The following is a 27,650-nucleotide window of genomic DNA, read 5'->3' as shown; positions in this document are numbered from 1 at the left end:
AGCGTATACTCAATAACTGGAGCCATAGGAGTGATTAGATCTATCTATACATATCTATACTTCTATATTCCTATACTAATTGACTCCTTGCTTCAAGAAAATAAATGCAGTATGCAAAATGCTTTAAATAAACATTTTTTTTTTTTTTTTAAATAAAACAGAGACGAAGTCTCACTATGTTGCCCAGGCTGGTTTTAAACTCCTGAGCTCAAGTGATCCTCCTGCCTTGGCCTCCCAAAGTGCTGGGATTACAGACATAAGCCATCGTGCCTGGCACATCTAAATCTTAAAATGGTACAAAAGAAAGAAATTTTTAATACCACCTTTTTAATTTTATTTATTTATTTTGGAGACAGGGTCTCACTCTGTCACCCAGGGTGGAGTGCAGTGGCATGATCATTGCTCACTGTAGCCTCGATCTCCCGGACTCAAGAAATGCTTCTCACTTCAGCCTCCTCAGTAGCTTGGACCACAGGTGTATCCCACCACACCTGGGCAATTTTTTTATTTTTTGTAGAGACAGTCTCGCGATGTTTCCCAGGCCGCTTTTGAATGCCTGGCCTCAATAAATTTTCCTGTCTTGGCTTCCCAGGAAAATTCTTTTAATTTCGAAAACATCCTTTTATTATTATTTTATTTTATTTTAATTTATTTTATTTTATTGAGACACAGTTTCACTCTGTCTCTTAGGCTAGAGTACAGTGGTGCACAATCTCAGCTCACTCCAACTGCCACCTCCTGGGTTCAAGTAATTCTCGTGCCTTAGCCTCCCAAGTAGCTGGGATTACAGGCACGTGCCACCAATTTTTGTATTTTTAGTAGATGTGGGGTTTCACCATGTTCGCCAGGCTGATCTCAAACTCCTGATCTCAAGTGATCCACCTGCCTCAACCTCCCAAAATACTGGGATTACCGGTGTGAGCCACCAAGCCTGGCCTTATTCATTTATCTTTAAGAGATGGAATCCTGCTCTGTTGCCCAAGCTACAGTGCAATGGCAAAATCATAGCTCATTACAACCTCAAAATACTGGGCTAAGAGATCCTCCCACCTCAGCCTCCTGAGTAGCTAGAATCGCAGGCATGAACCATGGCAGCCGGCTCAAAAGTATCCCTTTAAATAGGAAGCTTAATTAATACAATTTCTATAACACACTTTAAGATGCTTAATTTATGCATAAGACTCCCTTTAAAAATATATCTACTATATAAATGAAATGCCCACGCTAGTCTCAAATTCCTGGGCTCAAGCAATCTTTCTACCCTGGCCTCCCAAAGTGCTGGGATAACAGGCATGGGCCACCACACCTGGCTAATATATATATATTTTTTTAATTTACTTTTTCTTCACCAAAAGCAGATACTTGAAATACCACTTCGTAAGAACAGGACAATATATATACATAAGTATGTGTACATATGTACGTAGGTACAAAATTATGCTAGTAAGTAGCACAACTAAGATTTAAACCCCAATCTGACTCCCAAGTCTGTGCTATTAATCACTATTCTTTTTTCCTCCATGAAAAATATGTAGAGTAAGAATCAGATCCATGAGGAACGCCAATATTTAAAGTACAGACAAGAATACAAAAAGATCAGCAGGAACCGGGAAAGGTTAGCCAAAGAAGAAAATAGACCTGCGTGGTTATCATATAACCCAAGTTAAGAAAAATATTTCAAGAAAAGAAACACCCAATTTTTGAAAGAAAGTTATAAACAAATATACTTTAAATAAGTTGGACAGTTTTTCATAGTGAATTTTTCAATTGCAACACAGGTTTTTTTTCTCATGCCTGTAATCCCAGCACTTTGGGAGGCCAAGGTGGGAAGACTGCTTGAGGCTAAGAGTTCAAGAACAGTCTGGGTAACACAAGGAGATCCTGTCTCTACAAAAAATAAAAAATTAGCCAGGTGTCGTGGTGCATGCCTGTAGTCCCAGCTTGTTGGGAGGCTGAGGTGGATTCAGAATCACTGGAGCCTGGGAGATTGGGGCTGCAGTGAGTCATGATCACACCACTGCACTTCAGCCTGGGTGACAGAGTAAGACCCTGTCTAAAAACAAAACAAAACAAAACAAAACAAAACAACACAGGGTTTTTTTTACTTGATAATTTGTCCTAAGAGGAACATGCTACATTCATAGTATCAGCGATGGTTTCCAGATCTCCAACTTTTGAGTAATTTTTTTTCCAAACGTGTGTGTGTGTGTGTGTGTGTTTCTCTCTTTGTGAGAGACACAGACTGTTTAACGATTCATTCATTCATTCATTCATTCATTCATTCAGAGAGGGGGTTCTTGCTGTGTTGCCTGGGGCTTCATAGATCCTCCCGCCGCAACCTCCTGAGTAGCCGGAATTACAAGTGCACAACCAAACCCAGCTGTTTAGAATTTAGAAGGCATTCGTTTCTGGGGGAAACCAAGTAAAATCTGACTTTTTACAAGTAAATTACAATTTTAAACTAAAAAAAAAAGCAACTATTCAGGTTCTCTGGTTAATCCATAAAATCCCATATAACTCGTAATGAGATACTACTAGTATGTTCTACCTAAATAGAAAAGTCACCCAGCAGAATGGAGAATAGAGAATTCCATTCTCCAAATCACAGAAACAGATTATTGTCCACTGAAAGGAGAATTCTCCCCCAGCCTTTGTAGCAAGGCAATTTCTTCAAGATTAAAAAATTGCTTCTGCAAGACAACTGCTACTGAGTATTTTAAAGCAATGAAAAGAAAAGTAAATCAATTACCCTCTACCACTCTTTCACTATTTAGCAAATATCTGTTTATAGAGGACTTTATTTTATTTTATTTTATTTTGAGATGGAGTCTCACTCTGTCGCCCAGGCTGGAGTTCAGTGGCGTGATCTCGGCTCACTGCAACCTCCGACTCCTGGGTTCATGTCATTCTCCTGACTCAGCCTCCCAAGTAGCTGGGACTACAGGTGCCCACCACCACGCCCAGTTAATTTTTTCTATTTTTCAGTAGAGACGGGGTTTCACCGTGTTAGCCAGGATGGTCTCGATCTCCTGACCTCGTGATCCGCCCGCATCGGCCTCCCAAAGTGTTGGGATTACGGGTGTCAGCCACCGCGCCCGGCCTTTTTTTATTTTTTTAAGAGACAGGGTCTCACTTTGTCGCCCAGGCTGGAATGCAGTGTCATGTTCATAGCTCACTGCAACCTCTAACTCCTGGGCTCAAGCAATCCTCTTGCCTTAGCCTCCCAAGCAGACAGGAATAGAGGAACATGCCACCACACCTGGCTAATTTTTTTTTTTTTTTTGAGACAGAGTCTTGCTCTGTTGCCCAGGATGGAGTGCAGTGGTGCGATCTCAGCTCACTGCAATCTCCGCTTCCCAGGTTCAAGTGATTCTCGTCCTTCAGCCTCCCAAGTAGCTGGGACTACAGGTGTGCACCACCACACCTGGCTAATTTTTTGTATTTTAGTGGAGGCCGGGTTTCACCATGTTGCACAAGGTGGTCTCGAACTCCTGAGCTCAGGCAATCCACCTGCCTCGGCCTCCCAAAATGCTAGTTACAGGTGGGAGCCATTGCAGCTGGCCCTGGCTAATTTTTAACTTTTTATAGAGATGGTGTCTCATTATACTGCCCAGGTTGGTCTCAAACTCCTGGCCTCAAGTGATCCTCCCACATCAGCCTCCCAAAGTGTTAGAATTACAGGCATGCCTGGCCTATACTGGACATGTAAACATCAAAGCTAATGCTATACAATTAGTTAAAATGACACAGAGGAAGACAGTGACTTTGAATCTCTAGTTCCCACATAACACATATCAACTAGGATAACAAAACTAAAAATCCACAGACAACACACATAACAAACAAGTGACAAAAGTAGTCTCATGATTTCCAAAACATGAGCAGAGGCCAGGTGCGGTGGCTCATGCCTGTAATCCCAGCACTTTGGGAGGCCGAGGCAGGCAGATCACCTGAGGTCGAGAGTTCAAGACCAGCCTGACGAACATGGAGAAACCCTGTCTCTACTAAAAATACAAAAAAAAAAAAAAATTAGTTGGGCATGTTGGCACATGCCTGTCATCCCAGCTACTTGGGAGACTGAGGCAGGAGAATCACTTGAACCTGGGAGGCAGAGGTTGTGGTGAGCCAAGATCACACCATTGCACTCCAATCTGGGCAACAAGAGCAAAACTCCTTCTCAAAAAAAAGAAAAAAACATGAGCAGGGAAGGATAAATTCTTTTATCTATGTGGGGGAATTTGCTAGTCCTAAGAACAGGCAATTCAGGGACCTAGTCTTTCAGGTCTGCCATCTTGAAAGCATAATGAAAAGCTACCTGGAAGGCGTATTCTCAAACAAATTGTTGACAACAGCAGCTGAACCTGGGAGGATTTTTATATACTTGAGGGTGATTGTGAGGAGCCAGAGTTAAGGTCTGCGGGGACTGGAGCAAGCTGGGCCCTATAGAAACTTTCTAAACTAACAGCCAATGCTCACTTTCCGGGACAAAGCCCCATACTGAGGAGAAACTGCTGGACAGAGGATCTAAACTAAGGATGCCAAGAATAACAGGATCAAAGGAAAAAAAAGATACAGAGAAAAGTGAGGAAAGACACAGCTAGAACCAGAAAGTAGACCTTTTTTTTTTAACAGCTTCACTCAGATATAATTTACAGACTATATTTTAAGCACTAACAAAAATAACAGAAGCAGCAGCTCTAGAGCTGTGACGCCAGAAGTATTCTCACCAATGCCTTCCCATCTACAGTTCAAAAAGTTTAACTTAATCTAAAAATGAGCAACAGAAAAGATCACACTCAAATCTCACAGAAAGTAATTAGGAAGGAAAAAAGAGGAAACAGAATAAGCTGGGAGCAGTGGCACATGCCTGTAATCCCAGTTACTCAGGAGGCTGATGAGAGAGGATCCCTTAAGGCCAGGAGTTAGAGGCTGCAGTGTGCTATTACTGTGTCTGTGCCAAGGTACTCCAATGCTGGCAACATGGTGGGACTCTGTCTCTTAAAAAAAAAACAATTTTGGCAGACACGGTGGCTCATGCCTGTAATCCCGGCACTTTGGGAGGCCTAGGTGATCATTTGAGGTCAGGAGTTCTAGACCAGCCTGGACAACCTGGTGAAAACCCATCTCTACTAAAAATACAAAAATTAGCTGGGTGTGGTGCTGGAGCCTGCAATTCCAGCTACTCTGGAGGATGAAGCAGGAGAATCGCTTGAACCTAGGAGGCAGAGGTTGCAGTGAGCTGACATCGCACTACTGTACTCCAGCCTGGGTCACAAAGCTTGACTACATCTTTAAAAATAAATAAATAAATAAATAAATAAGCAGATTATCTCCACAAATAAAGTGATCTAGAAAGGCTTATCCACAAAACAAATAAAAGCATACCACTTTGAATGAATTCAAACATACATGGCTGGGCACGGTGGCTCACGTCTATAATCCCAGCACTTAGGAGAGCCGAGGCAGACAGATCACTTGAGGTCAGCAGTTTGAGACCAGCCTGGCTAACATGGTGAAACGCCATCTCTACTAAATATACAAAAATTAGCCAGGTGTGGTGGTGTGTACCTGTAATCCCAGCTAGTCTGGAAGCTGAGGCATAAGAATCGCTTGAACCTAAGAGGAGCAGGTTGCAGTGAGCCGAGATCTTGCCACTGCATTCCACCTGGGTGATAGAGTGAAACTGTGTCTCAAAAAATAAATAAATAAATAAATAAGAAATAAAATAAAATATACATATATATCATATATTGGCTGGGCACAGTGGCTCTCGCCTGTAATCCCAGCACTTTGGGAGGCAGAGGCAAGTGGATCGCTTGAGCTCAGGCAGTACTGTTTCCATAAGCCCTTTCTCAGGAATCTACCCAATAACAAGTCACAAACAACAAAAATGACTGGAGACACTGACATAAGGACTGACGGCACTGATTATTGGTGGATGTCAGCATCACAAAAAGAACTAGACATACATATCTCCTGCCAGAAGTACACCACCTATGAAGCAGTTCTGCCCTAAACAAACAAACAAACAAACCTGAATATTCAGAAAATATAGAAGACAAAGGAACATGTTAAATGACATCATGGGGAAGCAATACTCTAGATTTATGACAATGTAGTTTCTTAAACAAAAAAAGCTATAAAAAATACATAAAGGAGAAATCAATATATAAAAAGCGATTTAATAATCACACAATGTAAAAATCTTATTTGGACCCAGATTCAAGAAAACAAACAATAAAAGAAAATAAACATTTCTAAGACAACTGATAATGTAAAATGAATATTTTGAAATATTAACTTTTTAGAAGTGATAACTGTATTGTTGGTTTTTCTGAAAATCCTTTTCTTTTAGAGATATATACCCGAACATTTATGGATATAACAACATGATATCTAGGGTTTGCATAAAAATAATTCTGGGCCGGGCGCGGTGGCTCACGCCTGTAATCCCAGCACTTTGGGAGGCCAAGGCGGGCGGATCACAAGGTCAGGAGATCGAGACCACAGTGAAACCCCGTCTCTACTAAAAATACAAAAAATTAGCCGGGCGCGGTGGTGGGCGCCTGTAGTCCCAGCTACTCAGGAGGCTGAGGCAGGAGAATGACGTGAACCCAGGAGGCGGAGCTTGCAGTGAGCCGAGATCGCGCCACTGCACTCCAGCCTGGGCGACAGCGCGAGACTCCGTCTCAAAAAAAAAAAATAATAATAATTCTGAAAGAGGAGGTATGTTAGCATATAGATAAAATAATTATTGAAGCTGGTGGATGAATACACAGGGGTTCATTACATGATTCTATCAACTTCTGTACATGTTTGAAATTTTCTATAAAAGGTTTTTTTTTCTTTTTCTTTGAGATGGAGTCTCACTCTGTCATCCAGGCTGGATTGTAGTGGCACAATCTCAGCTCACCACAACCTCCACCCCTGGGTTCAAGCGATTCTCCTTCCTCAGCCTTCTGAGTAGCTGGGATTACAGGCACCCACCACCACACCCAGCTAATTTTTATATTTTTAGTAGAGATGGGGTTTCACCATGCTGACCAGGCTTGGTCTGAACTCCTGACCTCAGGCGATCCACCCACCTCGGCCTCCCAAAGTGCTGGGCTTACAGCCATAAGCCACCGTACCCAGCCAAAATATATTTTTTTAAGAAAGAAAAAGACACATGGATTTAGTATTCTGATTTAGTAATTTAATAAAAATTTGTAGTTTTGTAACACAACTCGAAAATATTACTCTCTCTTACCCATAGAAATTCATTTTGTTTCAACTTTTATATTTTCCAGATCACATTTTCAAAGTTTTTTTTGTTTTTTGTTTTTTTTTTTTTTTTGAGACGGAGTCTCGCGCTGTGTCACCCAGGCTGGAGTGCAGTGGCGCGATCTCGGCTCACTGCAAGCTCCGCCTCCCAGGTTCAGGCCATTCTCCTGCCTCAGCCTCCGAGTAGCTGGGACTACAGGCGCCCGCCACCACGCCCGGCTAGTTTTTCGTATTTTTAGTAGAGACGGGGTTTCACCATGTTAGCCAGGATGGTCTCGATCTCCTGACCTCGTGATCCGCCCGCCTCGGCCTCCCAAAGTGCTGGGATTACAGGCTTGAGCCACCGCGCCCGGCCACATTTTCAAAGTTTAAAAAAAAAATGATAACACCTGATAGAGGTCAGGTGTGATGGCTCACATCCATAATCCCAGCACTTCGACAGGCCAAGGCGGGTGCGGGGGCCAGGGAGTGGGGAAGGCGGGGAATTGCTTGAGCCCAGGAGTTCAAGACCAGTCTGGGCTACATGGTGAAATCTCATCTCTACAAAATATGCAAAAAATTAGCTGGGCATTCTGGCACGCACCTGTAGTCCCAGCTACTCAAGAGGCTGGGGTGGGAGAATCACCTGAGCCCAGGAAGTCAAGAATGCAGTGAGCCATGATTGTCCCACTGCACTCCAGCCTGGGCATAACAGGGAGACCCTGTCTCAAGACAAACAAAACTGATAAAATCTATCCTGACTTATCAAGTCACAGGATTACAGGTGTGAGCCACGACACCCAGCCTTACAACTCAATTTTGAGAATGACTATCAAATCTAGTCCACAAAGGACAAAATAATTTTCGTTCAGTGATTCATCCCCATAATTTCAATTACAGAAAGCATGAAAAAAAGACTTACCTGTTTTATGTGTGGATTCATGGCCATTTCAGTTACATTCTTTTTGGTCTCACAGAAAATAATAGCCCTCCCTTCAGACCCACTGTAGACTTGAAGGACATCTCCAATAACTGCCGGCCTCTGAGACCAATGACACTGGATGGCCAAATGCTTTGAAGAAAGAAAATATCACATTATTTGTTTCATTAAAATTATTTTAAAATATTTCTCTTGTGTAGTTTTTCTATCCGGTCAAGAATTAGCCTCTCTGGGAGACTGTAAGACAAAGACTCTCTTCAACAGCGCTTAAAAACAATATAGACAAATGGCCATCAATAAACTGATGAAAGAATAAACAAACTGCAGTATATTCAAACAGAATACCATTCAGCAATTAAAAGAAACCAACTATTGATATACATGGAACAATATGAACCTTAAAAAAAATGCCGAATAAAGTCTTAACAGAAAATGAGCACACACAGTATAATTCCATTTATATGAAGTTCTAGAATAGGCAAAACCAATCAATTGCGGAAGAAAAATCAGAACACTGGTTGTCTCTGAAGTGGGGATACTGACTGGGAAGAGGCATAAGGGAACTTTCTGGGATGATGGCAATATTCTATATGGTGATAAGGGTTCGGGTTACACACATATGAATTTTTCAAAAATAGGCAAATGTACAAAGATTTTGCATTTCATTGTACATAATAAAAATAATATGAATGAACCTCAAAAACATATGCTAAGTGAATGAAACGACATAAAAAGTCACATATTGTATGATTACATTTACAGTCACGCGTTGCTTAATGACAGGGATACGTTCTGAGAAATGTATTGTTAGGCAGCTTCATCATTATGCAAATATCACAGAGTGTACTTACACAAACCTAGGGTATAGCCTAGTACACACACCTAGGCTATATGGTATGTCCTATCGCTCCTAGGCTACAAACCTAAACAGCATGTTACTGTACTGAACATTGTAGGCAATGGTAAGTATGTGTGTCTCTAAACATATCTAAACACAGAAAAGGTACAGTAAGAACATGGCATAAAAGATAAAAACTGATACACCTGTATAGGACGGCTCCATTATAATCTTATGGAACCACCATCGAATATGTGCCACCGTATATATGGTCCATCGCCTGCCAAAACATTGGTATGCAGCACATGACTGTACACGAAATATCCAAAACAGGTATATCCATTGAGAAAAAAAACAGACTAGTGATTGACAGTGGATAAAGAAAGGAGGGAATGGAGGCTGGGAATGGTGGCTCACGCCTGTAATCCCAGCACTTTGGGAGGCCGAGGCGGGCAGATCACATGAGATAAGGACTTCAGACTAGCCTGGCCAACGTAGCAAAACAACATCTCTTCTAAAAATACAAAAATTAGCCGGGCATGGTGGCGCATGCCTGTAGTCCCAGCTACTCAGGTGGTTGAGGCAGGTGAATCACTTGAACCTGGGAGGTGGAGGCTGCAGTGAGCTGAGATTATGCTTTAATTTTTTAATGATATTAAAGAATTACATTGCACTGCAGCCTGGGCAACAAGAGCAAGACTCTGTCTCAAAACAAAAACAAAAACACAACACAAACAAACAAGAAAACCCACCACATCTTTGAGTGGTGTTAACAGTAAAAAAATAAAATAAAAATAAAAACCACAGGGATGCAAATCAGCAAAACACACTATGGGAAACTCACAAGACAAATGAGTTTTTCTGTTGTTATTGTTTTTTTCTGAGACGGAGTCTCACATTGTCGCCCAGGCTGGAGTTCAGAGGCACGATGTCAGCTCACTGCAACCTCCAGCTCCTGGGTTCAAGCGATTCTCCTTTTTCAGCCTCCCAAGTAGCTGGGACTACAGGCACATGCCACTGTGCCTTGCTAATTTGTGTATTTTTAGTAGAGATGGGGTTTCACCATATCAGTCAGGTTGGTCTCGAACTCCTGACTTCAGGTGATCTACTGGCCTCAGCCTCCCAAGATGCTGGGATTATAGCTGAGCCACCGCGCCTGACCAACAAATCAGTTTTTTCAACAGAAAATTGCAAAGAAAAAATAGGAACTATAGATTATAAAATGTTTAAGACTCATATCAATCAGTAGCAATGTAAGAATTCTATTTGGATGCAGATTCAAACAAACTATTTAAAAAAGATAGCAAGGGCAATGTGCACACTAGGTATTTAATGACATTATAAGAATTACTATGCTAGTCGCAGTGGCTCATGCCTGTAATCCTAGGACTTTGGGAGACTGAGGTCATGAGTTCGAGACCATCCTGGCCAACATCATGAAACACCCATCTCTACTAAAAATACAAAAAATTAGCCGGGTGTGGTGGTGGGCACCTGTAATCCCAGCTACTCGGGAGGCTGAGGCAGGAGAATCGCTTGAACTGGGGAGGCGGAGGTTGCAGTGTGCTGAGCTCACACCACTGCACTCCAGCCTGGGCAACAAGAGTGAAACTCCGTCTCAAAAATAAATAAATAAATTACTGTTTTTCTTCTACTGTGATAATGACTGTGGTTTTAAAGAGTCCTTAGTTACCATTTTAGAAGAATATACTATTACTTGAAGATGAAATGACTGGGATTGTTTCAAATGCAGGGGTGAAGAAAAGATCATTGTTAAAGACTAGTAATAGGTAATGGGTACATCATGTTCTTCATACTATTCAATCTTTCTATTCAATTTACTATTCAATTTTATATGCTTGAAAATGTCCTTATCAACTTTTTTTACTGGTACATTTTACATTCTTACTGCAAAACTTTCAACCATTACAAAATATACAAAGCTTCTTATTTTTTACTCTTGTTTTTTTTTGAGACAGAGTCTCAATCTGTTGCCCATGCTGGAGTGCAGTGGCACAATCTCGGCTCACTGCAAGCTCCACCTCCTGGGTTCCAGCAATTCTCCTACCTTAGCCTCCCAAGTAGTTGGTACTACAGGCATGCACCACCATGCCCAGCCAATTTTTGTATTTTTAGTAGAGATGGGGTTTCACTATGTTGACCAGACTGGTCTCCATCTCCTGACCTCATGATCCACCCGCCTTGGCCTCCCAAAGTGCTGGCATTACAGGCATGAGCTACCATGCGTGGCCCACAAAGCTTCTTTTGACCATCCAGCACTCCCTTTCCCAGAAGTAATCATTATTTGATGCTTATTCTTTCAACCTGTTTTCGCATATTTACATAAATGCCTAAGGAATCCATTTAGCACTTTGTGTATTTTTTTAAATAGTGTAATTTTTGTACACATCATTGCATAATTTGGTTATCACTAATTCTTAACCACTGCATTACATTCTGCAGATACTACTATTCACTTAGTCACCTAGTCTTTCCTACATACACATATATATGCATCTATTAAATAGAAAGATGACATATGTTACCTAGTTGACTGTCATAAATACTGTAAATATTACTTTTTTTTTTGGAGATGTTGTCTCACACTGTCACCAGGCTGGAGTGCAATGGCACGATCTTGGCTCACTGCAACCTCCGCCTCCTGGGTTCAAGCAATTCTGCCTCAGCCTCCCGAGTTGCTGGGATTAGTTGCACGTCACCACACCCAGCTAATTGTTGTATTTTTAGTAGAGACAGGGTTTCGCCATGTTGGCTAGGATGGTCTTGATCTCCTAACCCTGTGATCTGCCTGCCTTGGCCTCCCAAAATGCTGGGATTACACACGTGAGCCACCACGCCCATCCCTAATTCTTTTTTTAAACATACCATTGGTTTAACTTTCACGGAGTCAAAATTATAAACCTTTTCCCTCATGGATTCTTCCTCTGACTTCTCTGGGGTTTTTTTTTTGAGACAGGGTCTCCCTCTGTCACCCAGGCTGGAGTACGGTGGCGCAATCTCAGCTTACTGCAACCTCCACCTCCCGAGTTCAAGTGATTTTCGTGCCTCAGCCTCCCAAATAGCTGGGACTACAGGGACCCACCACCAGGCCGGCTAATTTTTCTATTAGTAGAGACAGGGTTTCACCATATTGGCCAGGCTGGTCTCAAACTCCTGACCTCAAGTGCTCTGCCCACCTTGGGCTCCCAAAGTGCTGGGATTATAGGCATGAGCCACCATGCCCCGCCCAACTTGTATGTTAGAAAAGCATTCCCTCTCCTGAAATCAAAAAACTCTTTTATTCACCTACATCTGCTTTAAGTTGTTTTACAGCTTAATTTTTCAAATCTTTGAGAAATTTTTTTGGTTTGGGGGAATGGGATGAGGATCTAACTTTTTTTCACCTCAGCTTTAACAAATTATCTCCACACTATTCTTTTCTAGTCAATATAAATAGCCTTGTCATGTTGTAAATATTTTGTTGTTTTTTGTTTTTGTTTTTTGAGCTGCTTTAAAGAGAGAAAGAAACACTTCAAATCTGTCTCTATGGCTGCTTGTGTGTTTCCTATTAGGACTTGCCTATTCATGTGCTTGTTTTCCCTCTATTTATTCTATTCTGCTACTCAGTCTCAGACTATAAAATTATATAGGTATCTTACTCAGAGCAAAAAACAAAGATTAGGCCTGAAGAGGTACCCAAAACTTAAGTTTAGCTTCAACAAATGTCAAAAGTAAATACCAACTAAAAGCTAAAATCTATCATGCTAGAAAGCTACTTACTTCCACAGTAGTTGCAGCCTTTTGAGTCATTTTTCCAACAAGGTCAACCTGCTCATATCTGGATTTCATGTATTTTTTTGCAACTTTGTATACCCACTGTGGGCAAGTTGCAGAAAAAAGTAAAGTCTGAGGATTGTCTTCAGAATCTTAAATAAACAAAGAGAATTCAAATGTTTTCTTAATTTCCCATGATGTAGCCAGCTTTTAAAAATTCCCCCAAGCTTCAAAAAAATAATGAAAAATTTAAAACTTGGGGTGAATTTTTAACACAGAGACTTCATTGTAATTATTAAAACTTTCAACTTGCAAAACTGGGGGACAATAGGAAGAGAACTGAACCTAAAAGGAAGGTGAGAATTTAAGAAGGAACAATGAACAAAAAAATCAATAAAATGAGTTAGTAAATCTAACCACTGACTATTTAAAAAAAAAAAAAACAGAATAAAGCATAGAAAGCTAAGAAAATAGTTAAAAGGATGCTATCATACTTTCTTTTTCAAGGACAGAACAGATACCAAATTATTTTAGTTTTGTTAGAACACAGGGGACACTGCAATAAGAATTATTAAATAAAAACTCGTTTGCATTTAAGATCGAAGAATAATTGCTAATGTGCTTATTTTGAATTAGAATATACCAGTTTTGTAGGATTCGTGAATAATATCTTCAACTTGTTCAGCAAAACCTAAATCTAACATTTGATCCACTTCATCAAGCACAACATGTCGCAGTTTAGAAAGATCCAATCGGCCACTCTGCAGATGGTCTTTGATACGACCAGGGGTTCCAACCAAGATGTCGATACCATTTCGAATATGATTAACTGTGAGAAGAGAAATGCCAACAATATGTAAAATTCACACTTTCACATTATTTACTTAAATATAAGTACCAAATACATCTTTGTGTTTCTATCATACATATTTACTCACTTTGGCTTTGATATGATGTTCCACCATAAAAACACGCCACACTGAGTTTCCTAGTTATATCTTTGAAGTCTTTGGCTACTTGGTTTGCCAGTTCCCTTGTTGGAGCCAAAACAAGTACCTGAGCAAGAGGTTTAAAAAACAAAAAGATATTTTTCTAAAGACATATATGAATTAAAACCGAGAAGACTTTTTGTAGGTGCATTTAAAACCAGGAAACTCTACATTAATGTCATAGTATTTAAAGATACAACACAAATAGCAACAAGAACAGCGGTGTATATTTATTATATCCTCCCTTACTTCCTTCAGGTCTCTTCAGTAAGGTTTCCAAGCCCATTTTCATATCCTCCTGCCCCTTTATTATTTCTGCTCAGCACTTACACCACCCAAGATACTGATATTTTACTTATTTGCGATTGTCTATCTCACCCGATAAAATGTAAGCTCCATGAAGGCAGGAATTTATGTCAGGTTGGGTTACTGTATTCCTTGCACTTCAAACAGTGCCTGGTACAGTACAGGAAACTCAAAAATGTTTGATAAACGAATGAATGTTCACCATGTGCTAGGAACTAATGCTTTACAGGAATTATCTAATTTGATTCTCATAAAAACCCATGAGTGGCATTATTACACCATTTTCATAAATGACAGACTCGTGTCTCAGAGAATTAAAGTGTTGCCCAAAATCAAACACCTAGAAATGGTGGAGCTGGAATCTCCAGTAACATCTTTCTAATACAAAAGTTTTTTAAGGCAGCTTTGGGGCCAGGTGTGGAGGCTCACGCCTGTAATCCCAACACCTTGGGAGGCCAAGGTGGAAGGATCACTCAAGGCCAGGAGTTCAAAACCAGCCTGGACTACACAGTGAGACCCCCAACTCTACAAAAAAAAAAAAAATTAGCCAGGTGTGGTGGCACCTGCCTGTAGTCCTACCTACTGGAGAGACTGAGAGGAAGAGAGAATTGCTTGAGCCCAGGAGTTCGTGGTTACAGTGAGCCATGATCACCCCACTGTACTTCATCCTGGGAAACAGAGTGAGACCATGTCTTTTTAAAAAAAAAAAAAAAAAGCCAGGCGCAGTGGCTCACACCTGTAATCCCAGCACTTTGAGAGGCCGAGGCGGGCGGATCACAAGGTCAGCAGATCAAGACCATCCTGGCTAACACGGTGAAACCCAGTCTCTACTAAAAATACAAAAAATTAGCCAGGCATGGCGCCTGTATTCCCAACTACTCCAGAGGCTGAGGCAAGAAAATGGCATGAACCCAGGAGGCGGGGCCTGCAGTGAGCCGAGATTCCACTAAGGCACTCCAGCCTGGGAGACTGAGCGAGTCTCCGCCTCAAAAAAAAAAAAAGGCAGTGTTGAGATTATATCCTATGTCCTATTTCAGTCTTTTCCTAATTTCACCCCAAAAACGTAACTCTCCGAAAAGATTTATCCTGTAAGTCAATACAGCCAACCTGATTTGGGATAGTTAATCTAAGACTATTATGATTTAATTATATTTATATATGTTAATTTGCTCTTATAATACCACTCAGTTGTCTTACAAAGAACAAATTACTTTTAGTCATACAACTATTCATATTATGATGCTGATTTTTTCTTCACTTTTACAAACCTTAAGTGCACACAGCTTTTTAGGTCAAATTTTAGGCTTGGCCGGGCGCAGTGGCTCACACCTGTAATCCCAGCACTTTGGGAGGCTGAGGCGTGGTGGGATCACCTGAGGTCAGGAGTTCGAGACCAGCCCACCATGGAGAAACCCTGCCTCTACTAAAAATACAAAAATTAGCTGGGCGTGGTGGCGATGCCTATAATCCCAGCTACTAGGAGGCTGAGCAGGAGAATTGCTTGAGCCTGGGAGGCGGAGGTTGTGGTGAGCCGAGATCGCGGCCATTGCACTCCAAGCCTGGGCAACAAGAGTGAAACTACCAAAAAAAAAAAAAAAAAAAAAAAATTTAGGCTTACATTTTACAAGACCCCTCTGTCGGTTGATTTTACATTTATAAAATAAGACAGATGTCTAGCACCCCAATAATATATAAACAAGCAATATCATTTCAATAATACTCTTCTTAAAAAGTCCATCTGGGCCGGGCGTGGTGGCTCACGCCTGTAATCCCAGCACTTTGGGAGGCCGAGTATGGGTGGATCACGGGTCAGGAGATGGAGACCATCCTGGCTAACACGGTGAAAACCCCGCTCTATTAAAAGACACAAAATGGCTTTGGCGTGGTGGCAGGCACCCAGTAGTCCCAGTTACTTGGGAGGCTGAGGCAGGAGAATGGTGTGAACCTGAGGCACACAGCTGCAGGAGCCAACATCGCGGGCCACTGCACTCCAGCCTAGGTGTGACAGAGCGACTGGCCTCAAAAAAAAAAAAAAAGTCCATCTGTGTGTACTCACTTCAGCAGCACATACACTAAAATTGGAATGACACAGAGAAGATTAGCATGACCCCTGCACAAGGATGACATGAACATTCATGATGCATTCCATACTAAAGGGAAAAAAAGTCAACACTGAAATAAATGATGCTGAACATTTACTGAATGACAAATAAATGAACACCTCTTTAGAAAATTCATTTGTTTAAAAGCAAAGGTCAGGACTGAAAAAAAGAGGAGAAAAGGCTCAACTAAATATATAAACTGTAAATAAGATATACTGGTTCAGGAAGCAGTTACGTACTGCTTGGCGCCCGCCTGGGGTGCCGCAACTGAGGAGAGGCCCAAGCCAGAGAGGTTCCAGGTGTGTGTGTGCACACACGCATGTGAAGGTAAAAGCGTGACTGCTATACAAAAAGATCTGGGGGCCAGCGATCACGCCCCTATAATCCCAGCACTTCAGAGGCTGGAGGTGGGGTCTACCTGAGGTCAGATTCTCTGCCAGACCAGTCACCACACATGGTGAAACTCCCACTCTACAGAAAATATGTGAAAATTAGCCGGGCATGGTAAGGGAATTTGCCACTTAGTAACTCTAAAGCTACTTGGGAGGATGAGGCAGTGAGAATCATCTTGAATCCCCAGGAGGTGGATGGCATAGAGATTGCTGCCTACCTGCACTCCAGCCTCCAAGTGAGCAGAGATGAGACTCCCCCATCTCAAATAAATAAATAAATACTAGTGTACAAAGGAAATATGAAAAGGATTTGGGCCAAGCATGGTGTATCTGGCACTCTGCATTCTCAGCACTTCCTAGAGGTCAAGCAGACAGACTACCTGGAGGACAACAGGAGTTCACATCTGTGCCTGGCATGGCTGCAAGAGTGTGGCTCAAGCCTCCAATCCCAGCATTTTAGAGGCCGGAGACGTGAAGTGGATCACGAAGCCAGAGATCGAGACCATCCTGGCCAATACTGTGAAACCTCACCCTCAATAAAAAGTACAAAAATTAGCCATGAGTGGGTGGCTTCTGTGGTCCTAGCCACCCAGAGGCTGAGGCAGGAGAATGTGTGAGCCCTGAGGTTGAGCTTGCAGTGAACCAGATCCGCCATCAGGCACTTAGCCCAAGGGCAGACACCATTCTCAAAAAGGCCCAACCACCTGTTCAGGGACAGTCCCACTTGGGAGGAGGGTAAGTGATCTCAGGGACAGGGAAAGTCTCTGAGACGACCCTGGGCCAAATATGGTGAAACTCCATCTCCTACTAAAAATTACAAAGACTCTGGCCAGTACAGCGGCACGCACACCTGCAGTCCTAGCTACTCTGGGGAGGCTGAGGCAGGAGAATCAAGCAAGGAATCGGAGGTTGCAGAGCATTGACATTTTGCGCTTACTCGTACTCCAGCCGCGTTGTACAGCAGCCGGACTCTGAAAAAGTAATAATAAAAGAAGATTTGAAATTTTGCAAGATTTTGGTCTGATAAATTGTATTTAGGATAATTGATCTATATTATTCTAATCTAAGAATAAGATATACAATGTAAAGTTTTAACTACTACCTCCAGCATGGGAGAAAGTGCTAATACTATTGAGTTGGTGTAATTTAACCATTTGTAAAGGAAATGATCCTAGCATAGTACATAGAGTATGTTAAAAGGGAAATTATATAACGAGTTAGAATTTTGAAAATAATGAAAAGCATTTCTAAAAATTCCATGAAGTGCCAGAGATTCTTTAGGAGTCTTTAAAATCTCAGATGAGAGAGGATGAATGTTAGTATGAAATAGAATGTCTTCAAAATAACTGGTTATTTTGTATATTTTATCTTCTACTTATGTTTAATGTCTGAAATTTGTTAGTTAGTATAATACTCCTCCCTGCATATACTTGGATTTTGATGGCAGATACATCCTATAACCTTCCCAAAGGACTAAATCTGTAATGGAGGAATTCCAGACAACCTGACAAAAACAGGGGACCTGTATAGTGGGCCATGTATTTACCTATCAAGCAAGTTTTGTCACTATAAAATATATTAAAATACATGCATATATATGTATAATAATATTAGGTACCTCCTGCATTGGGCACTTTTTTTTTAAGACCTGAAGCCATTCCACAGCTGTGCCTGCAGTGGGGTTGCTCAGGCCTACATTGGGCACTTTTGATAGATCATCCCCAAGCCTCACCACAATCCCGTAAGTGAGACATCATTACTATCTCCCTTTTACAGACGAGAAAACCAATTCAGAGGAATCTGGTGACTTGTTCCATCACACAGCTACGAAGGATTTGGAATTGAAATTCAAACCTGTGTCCGACTCCTAAGCTCAGATCATTAAGCTGCCTCAAGAAAACAGTTTTCTCGTTACAGAATAGACTGCATTAGGAAAGATAAATCAATAACTAAAGTTGTCACAAAAAGCAGTTATTACTGGGGAGAAAAATGCAGGTCAACTATTTTAGAGAATAATCTCCCATCTGTAATGTCTGTGTTATATGATAAGTTTCGTAGGAGAAAATTTTACTGGTTTCATAATGAGCTTGATTCATTTAATACATTCATTTAAAACAGGCAGAGTGTCATAATGCATCCAGTGGCAAAATTAGATGGACTTCATCAGTTACACAACATGGCAAAACCACATCTCCTAAAAAAAAAACAAATTAAAAACCTTATAGTTGGAAGGATTCTTCAAAATCATATAGTTCAGCCAGCCAGTTAAACTAAGTTCTGGAAATTGCTCTGCAACATATCAGTAAAGGGATCACCAAGCCTCTGCTCAAATGCCCTAAACAATGGGAAATTCATTCTTTTCCAAAGCTGCCTACTTCATCTTCAGACAGCTTTTGTCTAATAGAAAATTCTGCCAGGCACAGTGGCTCACACCTGTAATTCCAGCACTTTGGGAGGCCCAGGTGGGAGGATTGCTTGAGGACAGGAGTTCAAGACCAGCCTGGCCAACATAGTGAGATCCTGTCTCTACAAAAAATAAAATTAGACAAGCCTGGTGGCTTACGCCCATAGTCCCAGCTACTCAGGGGCTAAAGTGGGAGGATCAGTTGAGTCCAACAGGTTGAGGCTGCAGTGTGCTGTGATCACACCACTGTACTCCCGCCTGAGTGACAGATACCCTGTCTCAAAAAAATTTTTTTTCATTGTTAAAATACTTCTCTTAACCTCCATTCACTGGTGCTGATTCCATGCTGTAAGGCCCCCTAAAACAATACTCTCACCTCTACTTCCCCTACAAGTCTTTTCTATTCCAGATTACCCACCTCTCTTGGTACTTGCAGCAGGGTTTACACTGTCATTGTGACAACAATTAATCTTGTCAGAATGCAATGGTATGTCAGTCAATTGGGGTCCACTGAAAACCAGTAGTCAAGAGTGAGTGGTCTGACCACTGCAAAAGAGAGCAGTGAATGTTATTTGCTCTTCCACAGGGACTGCACAAAGTTCTCCAGTGCTAGTCTTCTCTCTAGACTTCATTGTTGTCAGTATGGTGAGAGTCAGACAGAGACACTCTCCAATTATTCAATCATTCACGCCTGTAATTCCAACACTTTGGAAGCTGAGGCAGGTGAATCATGAGGTCAGGAGTTCGAGACTAGCCGGGTCAACATAGTGAAACCCTGTCTCTACTAAAAATACAAAAAGTTAGCCAGGCATGGTGGTGCACACCTGTAATCCCAGCTACTCAGGAGGCTGAGGCAGGAGAATCGCTTGAACTTGGGAGGCAAAGAGGTTGCATTGAACTGAGATTACGCCATTGCACTGCCGCCCTGGCAGCAGTGCGAGACTCTGTCTCAAAAAAAAAAAAAAAAAAAAAAAGAAAGAAAGAAAGGAAAAGAAAAGAAAAGAAAAAACATTCCCTCAATCATCTTCTCGACATGCTGAAACCAGTCTTGATTGCTCCATGTTCCCCAAACCCAAGAGAATTGACCATTCCACTACTTGGTCTGAAAAGGTTTAACAGAGAAAATTCTAGGTCTTACCATGAGTGGAAATGGACCAAAATGCAGATGAATTGCTAAATGTCTACCAGACTCCTTCCACCTTTCTCTAAACCTGTGGTTCAGAACTTCTCTTTTACTCCCAAGCCATTCGGTAACCATTCTGCTTCCCTTCTATCTCCACGTTCTATCTCCACCATCTGACTTCTCACTGCCATCTACAAATCACTTGAACTCAGGAGATAGAGCTTGTAGTGAGCCGAGATGGCTTCACTGCACTCCAGCCTGGGTGACAGAGCTAGACTCCATCTCAAAAAAAAACAAAAAACAAAAAGGAAAAAACATTCTGATCTGCTTGTTGCTCTGGTTGCTAAATCTTAAAAAAAAAAAAAAAAAAAAAAAAAAAAGGCCAGTACAGTGGCTCATGCCTGTAATCTCAGCACTTTGGGAGGCAGAGGCAGGCAGATCTTGAGGTCAGGAGTTTGAGACCATCCTGGCCAACATGGTGAAACCCCATCTCTACTAAAAATAGAAAAATTAGCTGGGCGTGGTGGCATGCGCCTGTAGTCCCAGCTACTTGGGAGGCTGACGCAAGAGAATCACTTGAACCCAGGAGGTGGAGGTTGCAGTGAGCCGAGATCATGACTCTGCACTTCAGCCTGGCGACAGAGCAAGACTCTTGTCTCAAAAAAAAAAAAAAAAAAAAAAAGGACAGTGTAATCCTCTATCCAGCTTCTGGTTGGTCTGTTCATTTTAGGAGTTGCAAGAGCATCAGGACGAGAAGGCAGAGCTGCAGAAGATCTGTGAGGAGCAGGAACAACCTCTTCAGGAAACGGGCCTGCACCTCAGCCAGTAAGAACCCCACTCCCCTCGTCTGCAACTGCAGGCACACCAGTCTACCCACCATGTCCCTCAGGCCCCAAACCTACCTCCTTTTGGCGAAAGGAGGGTGAGCCATTTAGGAGCCCAGTCTGCTGTTCACAGATGAGCTCTCAGGAAGCCAGGCCTCAGAAGGACCTGAGGACTGATTTCTGCTAACCATATGGGGATGTCAGTCAGCTCTTAGTTAATTCATCAAGTATGTTCACTCCTGGTGACCAGGACACTCCTATTGCTTAGCTTCATATCCAGGGCCTTAGGGAACAGGTGGGCAATGAGAGGATTGCTTGGTCAGCCTACAGTCAGGCCAGAGGGAGCGTGGCTGGTTTGAGAATGGAAGCCTGGCATGGTAGAGGTGCACTCACCGGCCTTGCGTAGTACAGCCCCCTTCCTTTTGGGGAACTGGCCACTGTATCTGCCAGAGTCCATCTGTGTGCTGCAGGTGCTGATGGGATGCAGACCCTGGCAGTTCTGCTCCCCTCTGACTTGACAGCTCCCCTCCTTGGTGTCCCAGTCTAGACACGTTGCTCTGGACACCTGGGCCTTGGGGTAGATCACACTGCGGATTGTGGAACTTGTCCATTTATGTGATGGTTGCATTTTCAACAGTGGGTAGCTTTTTCTCCTTGAGTCAGGACTCAGGGTTGCAAGTAACAGAAATCCAACTCAAAGTGGTTTAAGCAAAAGAAGCCATCAGGAATCGACCTCTCTCTCCTACCTCTGCTATCCTGTCTACCTCACAGGTGGGTCTGGACCTTGTAGGGGCAAAACAGCACTCAGCAAAAATACCTGTCAGAGGAACAAAGTCCCTCTTCTTTCTGCATAGCTCCCAAGATCACCCGAGGTTGATTCTCTGCTACCGAGTACCCATGCCTGACATAAGCACCATGACCAAGGAGATGGGGCTCACGACCTCAGCACAGCCTGGGCTTAGGTCCAGCACTGCATATATTTGACCAGAAAAGGTCCACACATGGAGACCAAAATGAGAATCAGCTCGAAACACACTAGTGTATAGATGCGTGCAGCCTTAGAATTTTTCTCACAGTCTAGAAATTTGTAGAGTCTAGTACTATTAAGAAAATAGGCCAGGCACAGTGGCTGACGCCTGTAATCCCATCACTTTGGGAGACTGAGGTGGGCAGATCACCTGAGGTCAGGAGTTCGAGACCATCCTGGCCAACATGGTGAAACCCGGTCTCTACTAAAACTACAAAAATTAGCCAGGCATGGTGGCAGGCACCTGTAATCCCAGCTACTCAGGAGGCTGAGACAGCGGAATTACTTGAACCCGGGAGGCATAGGTTGCAGTAAGCCGAGATTGCGCCATTGCACTCCAGCCTGAGTGGCAAAAGCATCAGTCTCAAAAAAAAAAAAAAAAAAAAAGTAGCTGGTCAAAGAATATGATATATCTGGTGGGAATGTGGTCTGTTCACTCCCAGATGCAGGTGCTGTCCACTTGCCATCTCTCCTACGCCCTTTACCTTTCTAGACTAGCCCATGGCCACCGCTCCCTCCCCTCCCACCCTCCGCCCTGCCTGCCACTGACTCAGCTGAGTGCCCTGTGCTGCTCTGGCCTGTCAACTTGCTGTGCTCTGGCCCCTGTTCCTCCCCAATCCCCAGGGAGTGAAGCAAGGCCCAGTGTCTGTCCCCATGCTTAGAGCATAGGCCAGCTGTGAGGGCATCCCAAGAGCACTCACCAGAAGCAGATGTGGAACAGAGGCTGGTGTGGAGCTGGCTTCTGGGGTTTGCAGCCAGTGTTTTCCTCTTTACATTGGATGGACAGCAAGGCAGTGTCATAGGTCCCCTCTTAGTGGACCATAGACCTTGAAACTGTGGATGGTCTCTAATCTTTAAAATGTATCATTGTGGCCAGGTGTGGTGGCTCATGCCTGTAATCCCAGCGCTTTGGGAGGCCGAGGTGAGTGGATCACCTGAGGTCGGGAGTTCGAGACCAGCCTGACCAACATGGAGAAACCCCATCTCTACCAAAAATATAAAATTAGCCAGGCATGGTGGAGTGTGCCCGTAATCCCAGCTACTCAGGAGGCTGAGGCAGGAGAATTGCTGAACCTGGGAGGTGGAGGTTGCAGTGAGCCGAGATCACGCCATTGCACTCCAGCCTGAGCAACAAGAGTGAAACTCTGTCTCAAAAACAAAAAAATGTATTGTTGCACTTTGTAGCCACCTGGCGCTACTGGCTCACCTAGCTTCCGAATCCCAGTGTGAGGCTGCCTGGTCACCATTCCCTCCCAGAGAGTGTTGTGGGTATCACAGTATCAGTTGTATGCAAACCCAGACAGGGCTACCTGAGGAGTTGCTTTTGTGCTCTCTCCCCTCTTCCCTTCTTCCTCTTGCAAGCCTATACTGGATGACAGAGATGGCAAAGCCTCTTCGCAGACCCTACATTAGCTTCAGGAACAGTTTTCCAGTTTCATTATCTTGGGAACATCTGGATTATTCCTAAATTGTGTTTCCCAGAGCTCTTGTATGTTCAGTTTGCCATCTTTACCTGGCTTCCCAAGGTCTGTCCATCTGGGCAGCCTCTTCTGATCCTGTCAATCTGCTGGCCTGTTTCCTATTTCTGTAGCCGGACCCAGAAGGGAAGGAGCTGCCTCCCAATCTTTAGTAAAAGCCACAGAGATTTTTCTAAATGTCCTGATGCTGTTTTCTAATCCCTCCCTTAGAAGTCTAGCCTGTGTTTCCCAGAGACCTGCCATTTTGTCACTTAGATTAGTCTGATGATAGTTCAGACTAATCTCAGTTTTTAAGAAAGACTCAGGCCAGGCTGGGCATGGTGGCTCACGCCTGTAATTCCAGCACTTTGGGAGGCCGAGGCAGGTGGATCACTTGAGGTCAGGAGTTCAAGACCAGCCAGGCCAATATGGTGAAACCCCATCTCTAGTACAAGTGCAAGAAAATAAGCCGGGAGTGGTGTCAGGTGCCTGTCATCCCAGCTACTTGGGAAGCTGAGGCAGGAGAATCGCTTGAACCCAGGAAGCAGAGGATGCAGTGAGCCGAGATTACCCCACTGCACTCCAGGCTGGGTGACTCAGCGAGACTCCATCTCAAACAAAAGGAAGGAAGGAAGGAAGGAGGGAAGGAAGGAAGGAAGGAAGGAAGGAGGGAGGGAGGGAGGGAGGGAGGGAAGGAAGGAAGGAAGGAGAGAGAGAGAGAGAAAGGAAAGAGGCTCAGGCCTATAATCCCAGCACTTTGGAAGGCTGAGGCAGGCGGATCACTTGAGGTCAGGAGTTCAAGACCAGCCTGGGCAACATGGTGAAACCCTACCTCTACAAAAAATACAAAAATTAGCCAGACATGATAGCACGCACCTGTAGTCTCAGCTACTTGGGAGGCTGAAGTGGGAGGATCACTTGAGCCCAGGAGGTCAAGGCTGCAGTGAGCCATGATTGCACCACTGCATTCCAGCCTGGGCAACAGAGCGAGACCCCATCGCCAAAAAAAAAGATCAGAGTGTTTCCCCAAATTGCACAAACTTCTTCATTTTATTTGGTTTAATTCTGCCAATTTAGACCATGTTCAGTCCTGTCTCTTAAGTAAACAAAAGAATTCTTCTGACACTAACAAGAATGGAGCAAGAACAAATGGGTGTGCCCTCTGAGCCTGCTCCTTCCAGACAGCAGGCAGCAGAATGGAGGCCGGGGAGAAGCCTGCAGACTCAGGCTCCTGCTGGGGAGAGCAGTAGAGACTAGCGCAGAACAGGGCCAGGTCTTGGACTTCTGGCCTTAGGCCATCCTCTGGCCTCAGCCTCCCTCAAAGTGGTTTTGAGCCCCTGCAGGCTAAGTGTTGTGTTCTTGTGCCAGATGCAGTCCCAGGCTCAGCCGCAGCCCTCAGCAGACGGGAGCCAGTGTGATGAGGTGACTCTGGGATTGTACAGAGGCGGAAGGCATTTTAACAACTCATATTCTGGATCTCCTCACAAGTCCGTTATCCTCACAAAGCTAGTCATGGGAGTCAGCTGTGTTAGGGATTCAGAGCCTCACACTCTCTCACTGCTGTGAAATGGCCTTTTTCCCCTTAGGTCCAAGCTGAAGATGGAAGATATAAAAGAAGTGAACCAGGCCCTGAAGGTACTGGCTTGCTAAGAACCACTTCACTGTCAGCTTGCACTGATGGCCTGTGTGCTCCTACGTTTAAGTATCCCGACAGTCAGGTGTGAGGGTGTGTGGCTGAGGCAGTGGTGGTGATGACGTGTTTACAGAGAACCAAACGCTGCTCAGAAGTGTGCCCCTTGGCTGAGGGCGATGCTGACAGGTGGCAGGGCCAAAGCTGAACCTAAGTCTTCTGACTCCAGTTCTTCTGCCATGAAAACTTGAAAGAATAGGCCTGATGGGTGATGGGAGGAGAAGCAGGTGGCAGGGGAGAGACCCTGTAGTGAGCTGGCCAGTGACGTGGCTGCTTGGGAGGCTGGGGCAGGCGGATCCTGGGGTCAGGAGATAGAGACCACGGTGAGCACTCTAGATCTAAAATACAAAAGTTAGCTGGGCATGGTGGTGAAGCCTGTAGTCCCAGCACTAAAGGGATACAGGGCGAGAGAATGCTTGAACCAGGAGGCCGGGCACACAGTGAGCAGACCGCGCCACTGCACTGCAACCTGGGGCGACAGGAGACTCCGTCTCAGGGCAAGGGAAAGGAAGGGAAGAGGAGAGGGAAAGGGAGAAGGAGAGGGAGAAGAGCAAAAAATCAGGGCGTACCCGTTGCGCTGCGTGCTTTCAAATCAATCGCGTCATCCTCAGATCTCAGGAGGATCGACGTTAAACAATCTCGATCAGTCGATCAAAGTCAGACAAGACTATTCAAAGGTCATAGTAGCCTGGCCTTCCAAGATGGCCTTACCTGCAGGGAGTGGCCTCAGCTGTGCTGCAATGCAAAAGCTTGACCCCTTTCCATCTTCCACGTGGTGCAGAGCAGGGACCCTAATGTCTCTGGGCATCTAACTTCCAAGTGCCAGGTCAGGGGCAGCAACTAACAGCAGCCTGGACTTCTAGGTAACATCAGTTTCACAGCATTAGAGGAAGGATAAAAATCATAAAACAGGACTCTAGAGCCGCCAGAGCTCTTTGATGTCAGGATGAATGTCCTGGGCACACACTGGCAGCCCCAAGGGTATGTGACTCTAGCTCAGTCATGAGGATCTGTTTGTCAGCAAGAAAATCACATCCAGCAGATGCTAACAGGTCAGAAAAGTACCTCATGCCTTTGACTTCTCTGGAACACTCCAGTCCCTAAGCCTGAATAAATCACAGGTGCTGCTTTTCCCTGAGAAAGCCCTCCCAAGAGCCACCTTTCAAAGCCTCGGCCGCCTCCCCTGTGGAATGGAGTCCGTCTGCTCCCCAGGGCTGTTCAAGAATCAGGGTTTTGGCCCGCATAGAGAAGGGCTTCCTTAGGCCTGTGGGACACGGTGCCCACCGTCCATCACCTTCTGTCTCTCCACAGGGATCAGCGTCAGCAAGTGTGCCAGTCTCACTCAGATTTGGCCCTTCTCCCCCACCTGCCAGTTCAGCTAGTCACTTTGGCCAGTGTCTCCGGCAGGGTCTAGGGTTGCAGGCACTAGAAGCTCACTCTGCTTACTTCAGCCAAAGGGAACTCATTGAAAGTGGCAGTGCGCCTGAGTGAGCAGATGCTGGAGACTGCCTTGAGGCCCCAGGGCAGCCTGCAGAGGCCAGGAGGTGGAGCACGGAGCTAGGACGCAGGAATCCCGGCTGCGGCTGCGGCCAGACCAGAAAAGGGCCCCTTGATGACAGTGCTGTGAAGCCACATCTGATGGAGAAAAAACAGTGCCTCACTAGGAAACAGGTGCTATGAGGGACAATGGATGCAGCCAGAACACAGCTATCCACTCATCAGGGGCTTAGACAGAAAGTAGATTCTAGAATGTCCTTTCCTCTTCAGGGCCATGCCTGGCTGAAAGATGACGAAGTGATGCACTGTAGGCAGTGTGAAAAGTTCTCCGTTTCCCAGAGAAATGTATGTGGGGGCTCCACCCACCCTCCCAGTGCCCTGAGTCATTGCCCGCTGAGATTCCCCTTTTTCTGGTTCCAGAAGCCCGCATCAGACCAGGCTCACTGCCCTGTGACTGTGCTCACTGGTTGGCAGATGGGCAGCCCCACCTCTCCTGCTTGCCTGTGCAGATGGCTTTCCATCCTGGCAACCTCTTTCTGGGAGGCCTTGGCCAGTCATAGGCCCTTGGTCTCCAGCACATCCTTTCAGTGATTGACAATGAATTTTGGGGAGATGGGGCTCCTTGTGTGCAGAGCTGCTCCAGGGGAGTGTCATTGAAAATTCTATGCGGCAGGACCAAACTCTGGCCCAACTTAGGCAAAAACAGAATCTATGGGGAACCTATAGGGCAGTAGGTCACCAAAAATCACTGGTGATCTAGGCAGGGTGCTTGCCCCTGCCTTTTAGGTTCTGGAAACAAGGTCCTGGGCTCACCCTTGGGTCCAGGGTTGACAGGGCCTTATTAACAGTCTCACCGAGACCAGCTGGGTAGGAGAAGAGTTGGGTATAAGCAAACCTGGGAGCTAAAGGAAATACTACCAGCGCCACCTCCCTTCCTGCCACAGCCGTGTTCTGTCTATTCCCATCAATAGCCTACCTCTGTGGAAAAGAGGAAGACACAGCTACCCCCACCCCCACCCCACCACCCGCCCCCCAAGTTTCAGGC

General features: G+C 44.3%; 1 protein-coding gene and 1 non-coding gene across 2 annotated transcripts in view; one reads left to right on the top strand and one right to left on the bottom strand.

Moving 5' to 3' along the window:
- The window catches only part of DDX50 (DExD-box helicase 50), a 33,166-nt gene extending 18,643 nt beyond the window's left edge, over window positions 1-14,523 (bottom strand). Inside the window, exons 1-4 of the mRNA XM_031652238.1 lie at window positions 13,733-14,523; window positions 13,438-13,623; window positions 12,801-12,946; window positions 8,165-8,314 (exon numbers count right to left, since the gene is read on the bottom strand). Of these exons, the coding sequence (XP_031508098.1) occupies window positions 8,165-8,314; window positions 12,801-12,946; window positions 13,438-13,498 (357 nt within the window). The 5' untranslated portion in view covers window positions 13,499-13,623; window positions 13,733-14,523. The remainder of the gene's footprint in view (window positions 1-8,164; window positions 8,315-12,800; window positions 12,947-13,437; window positions 13,624-13,732) is intronic.
- A 1,614-nt stretch (window positions 14,524-16,137) lies between these two features.
- On the top strand, window positions 16,138-16,244 carry LOC116269654. The gene has a single exon (XR_004177261.1). It is a non-coding gene; the product is annotated as a U6 spliceosomal RNA (small nuclear RNA).
- Window positions 16,245-27,650: the final 11,406 nt, after the last annotated feature.

This window comes from Papio anubis, chromosome 11 (assembly GCF_008728515.1).
Source record: "Papio anubis isolate 15944 chromosome 11, Panubis1.0, whole genome shotgun sequence".
Taxonomy (NCBI): domain Eukaryota; kingdom Metazoa; phylum Chordata; class Mammalia; order Primates; family Cercopithecidae; genus Papio; species Papio anubis.
This window is presented reverse-complemented; position numbering and strand designations above follow the sequence as displayed.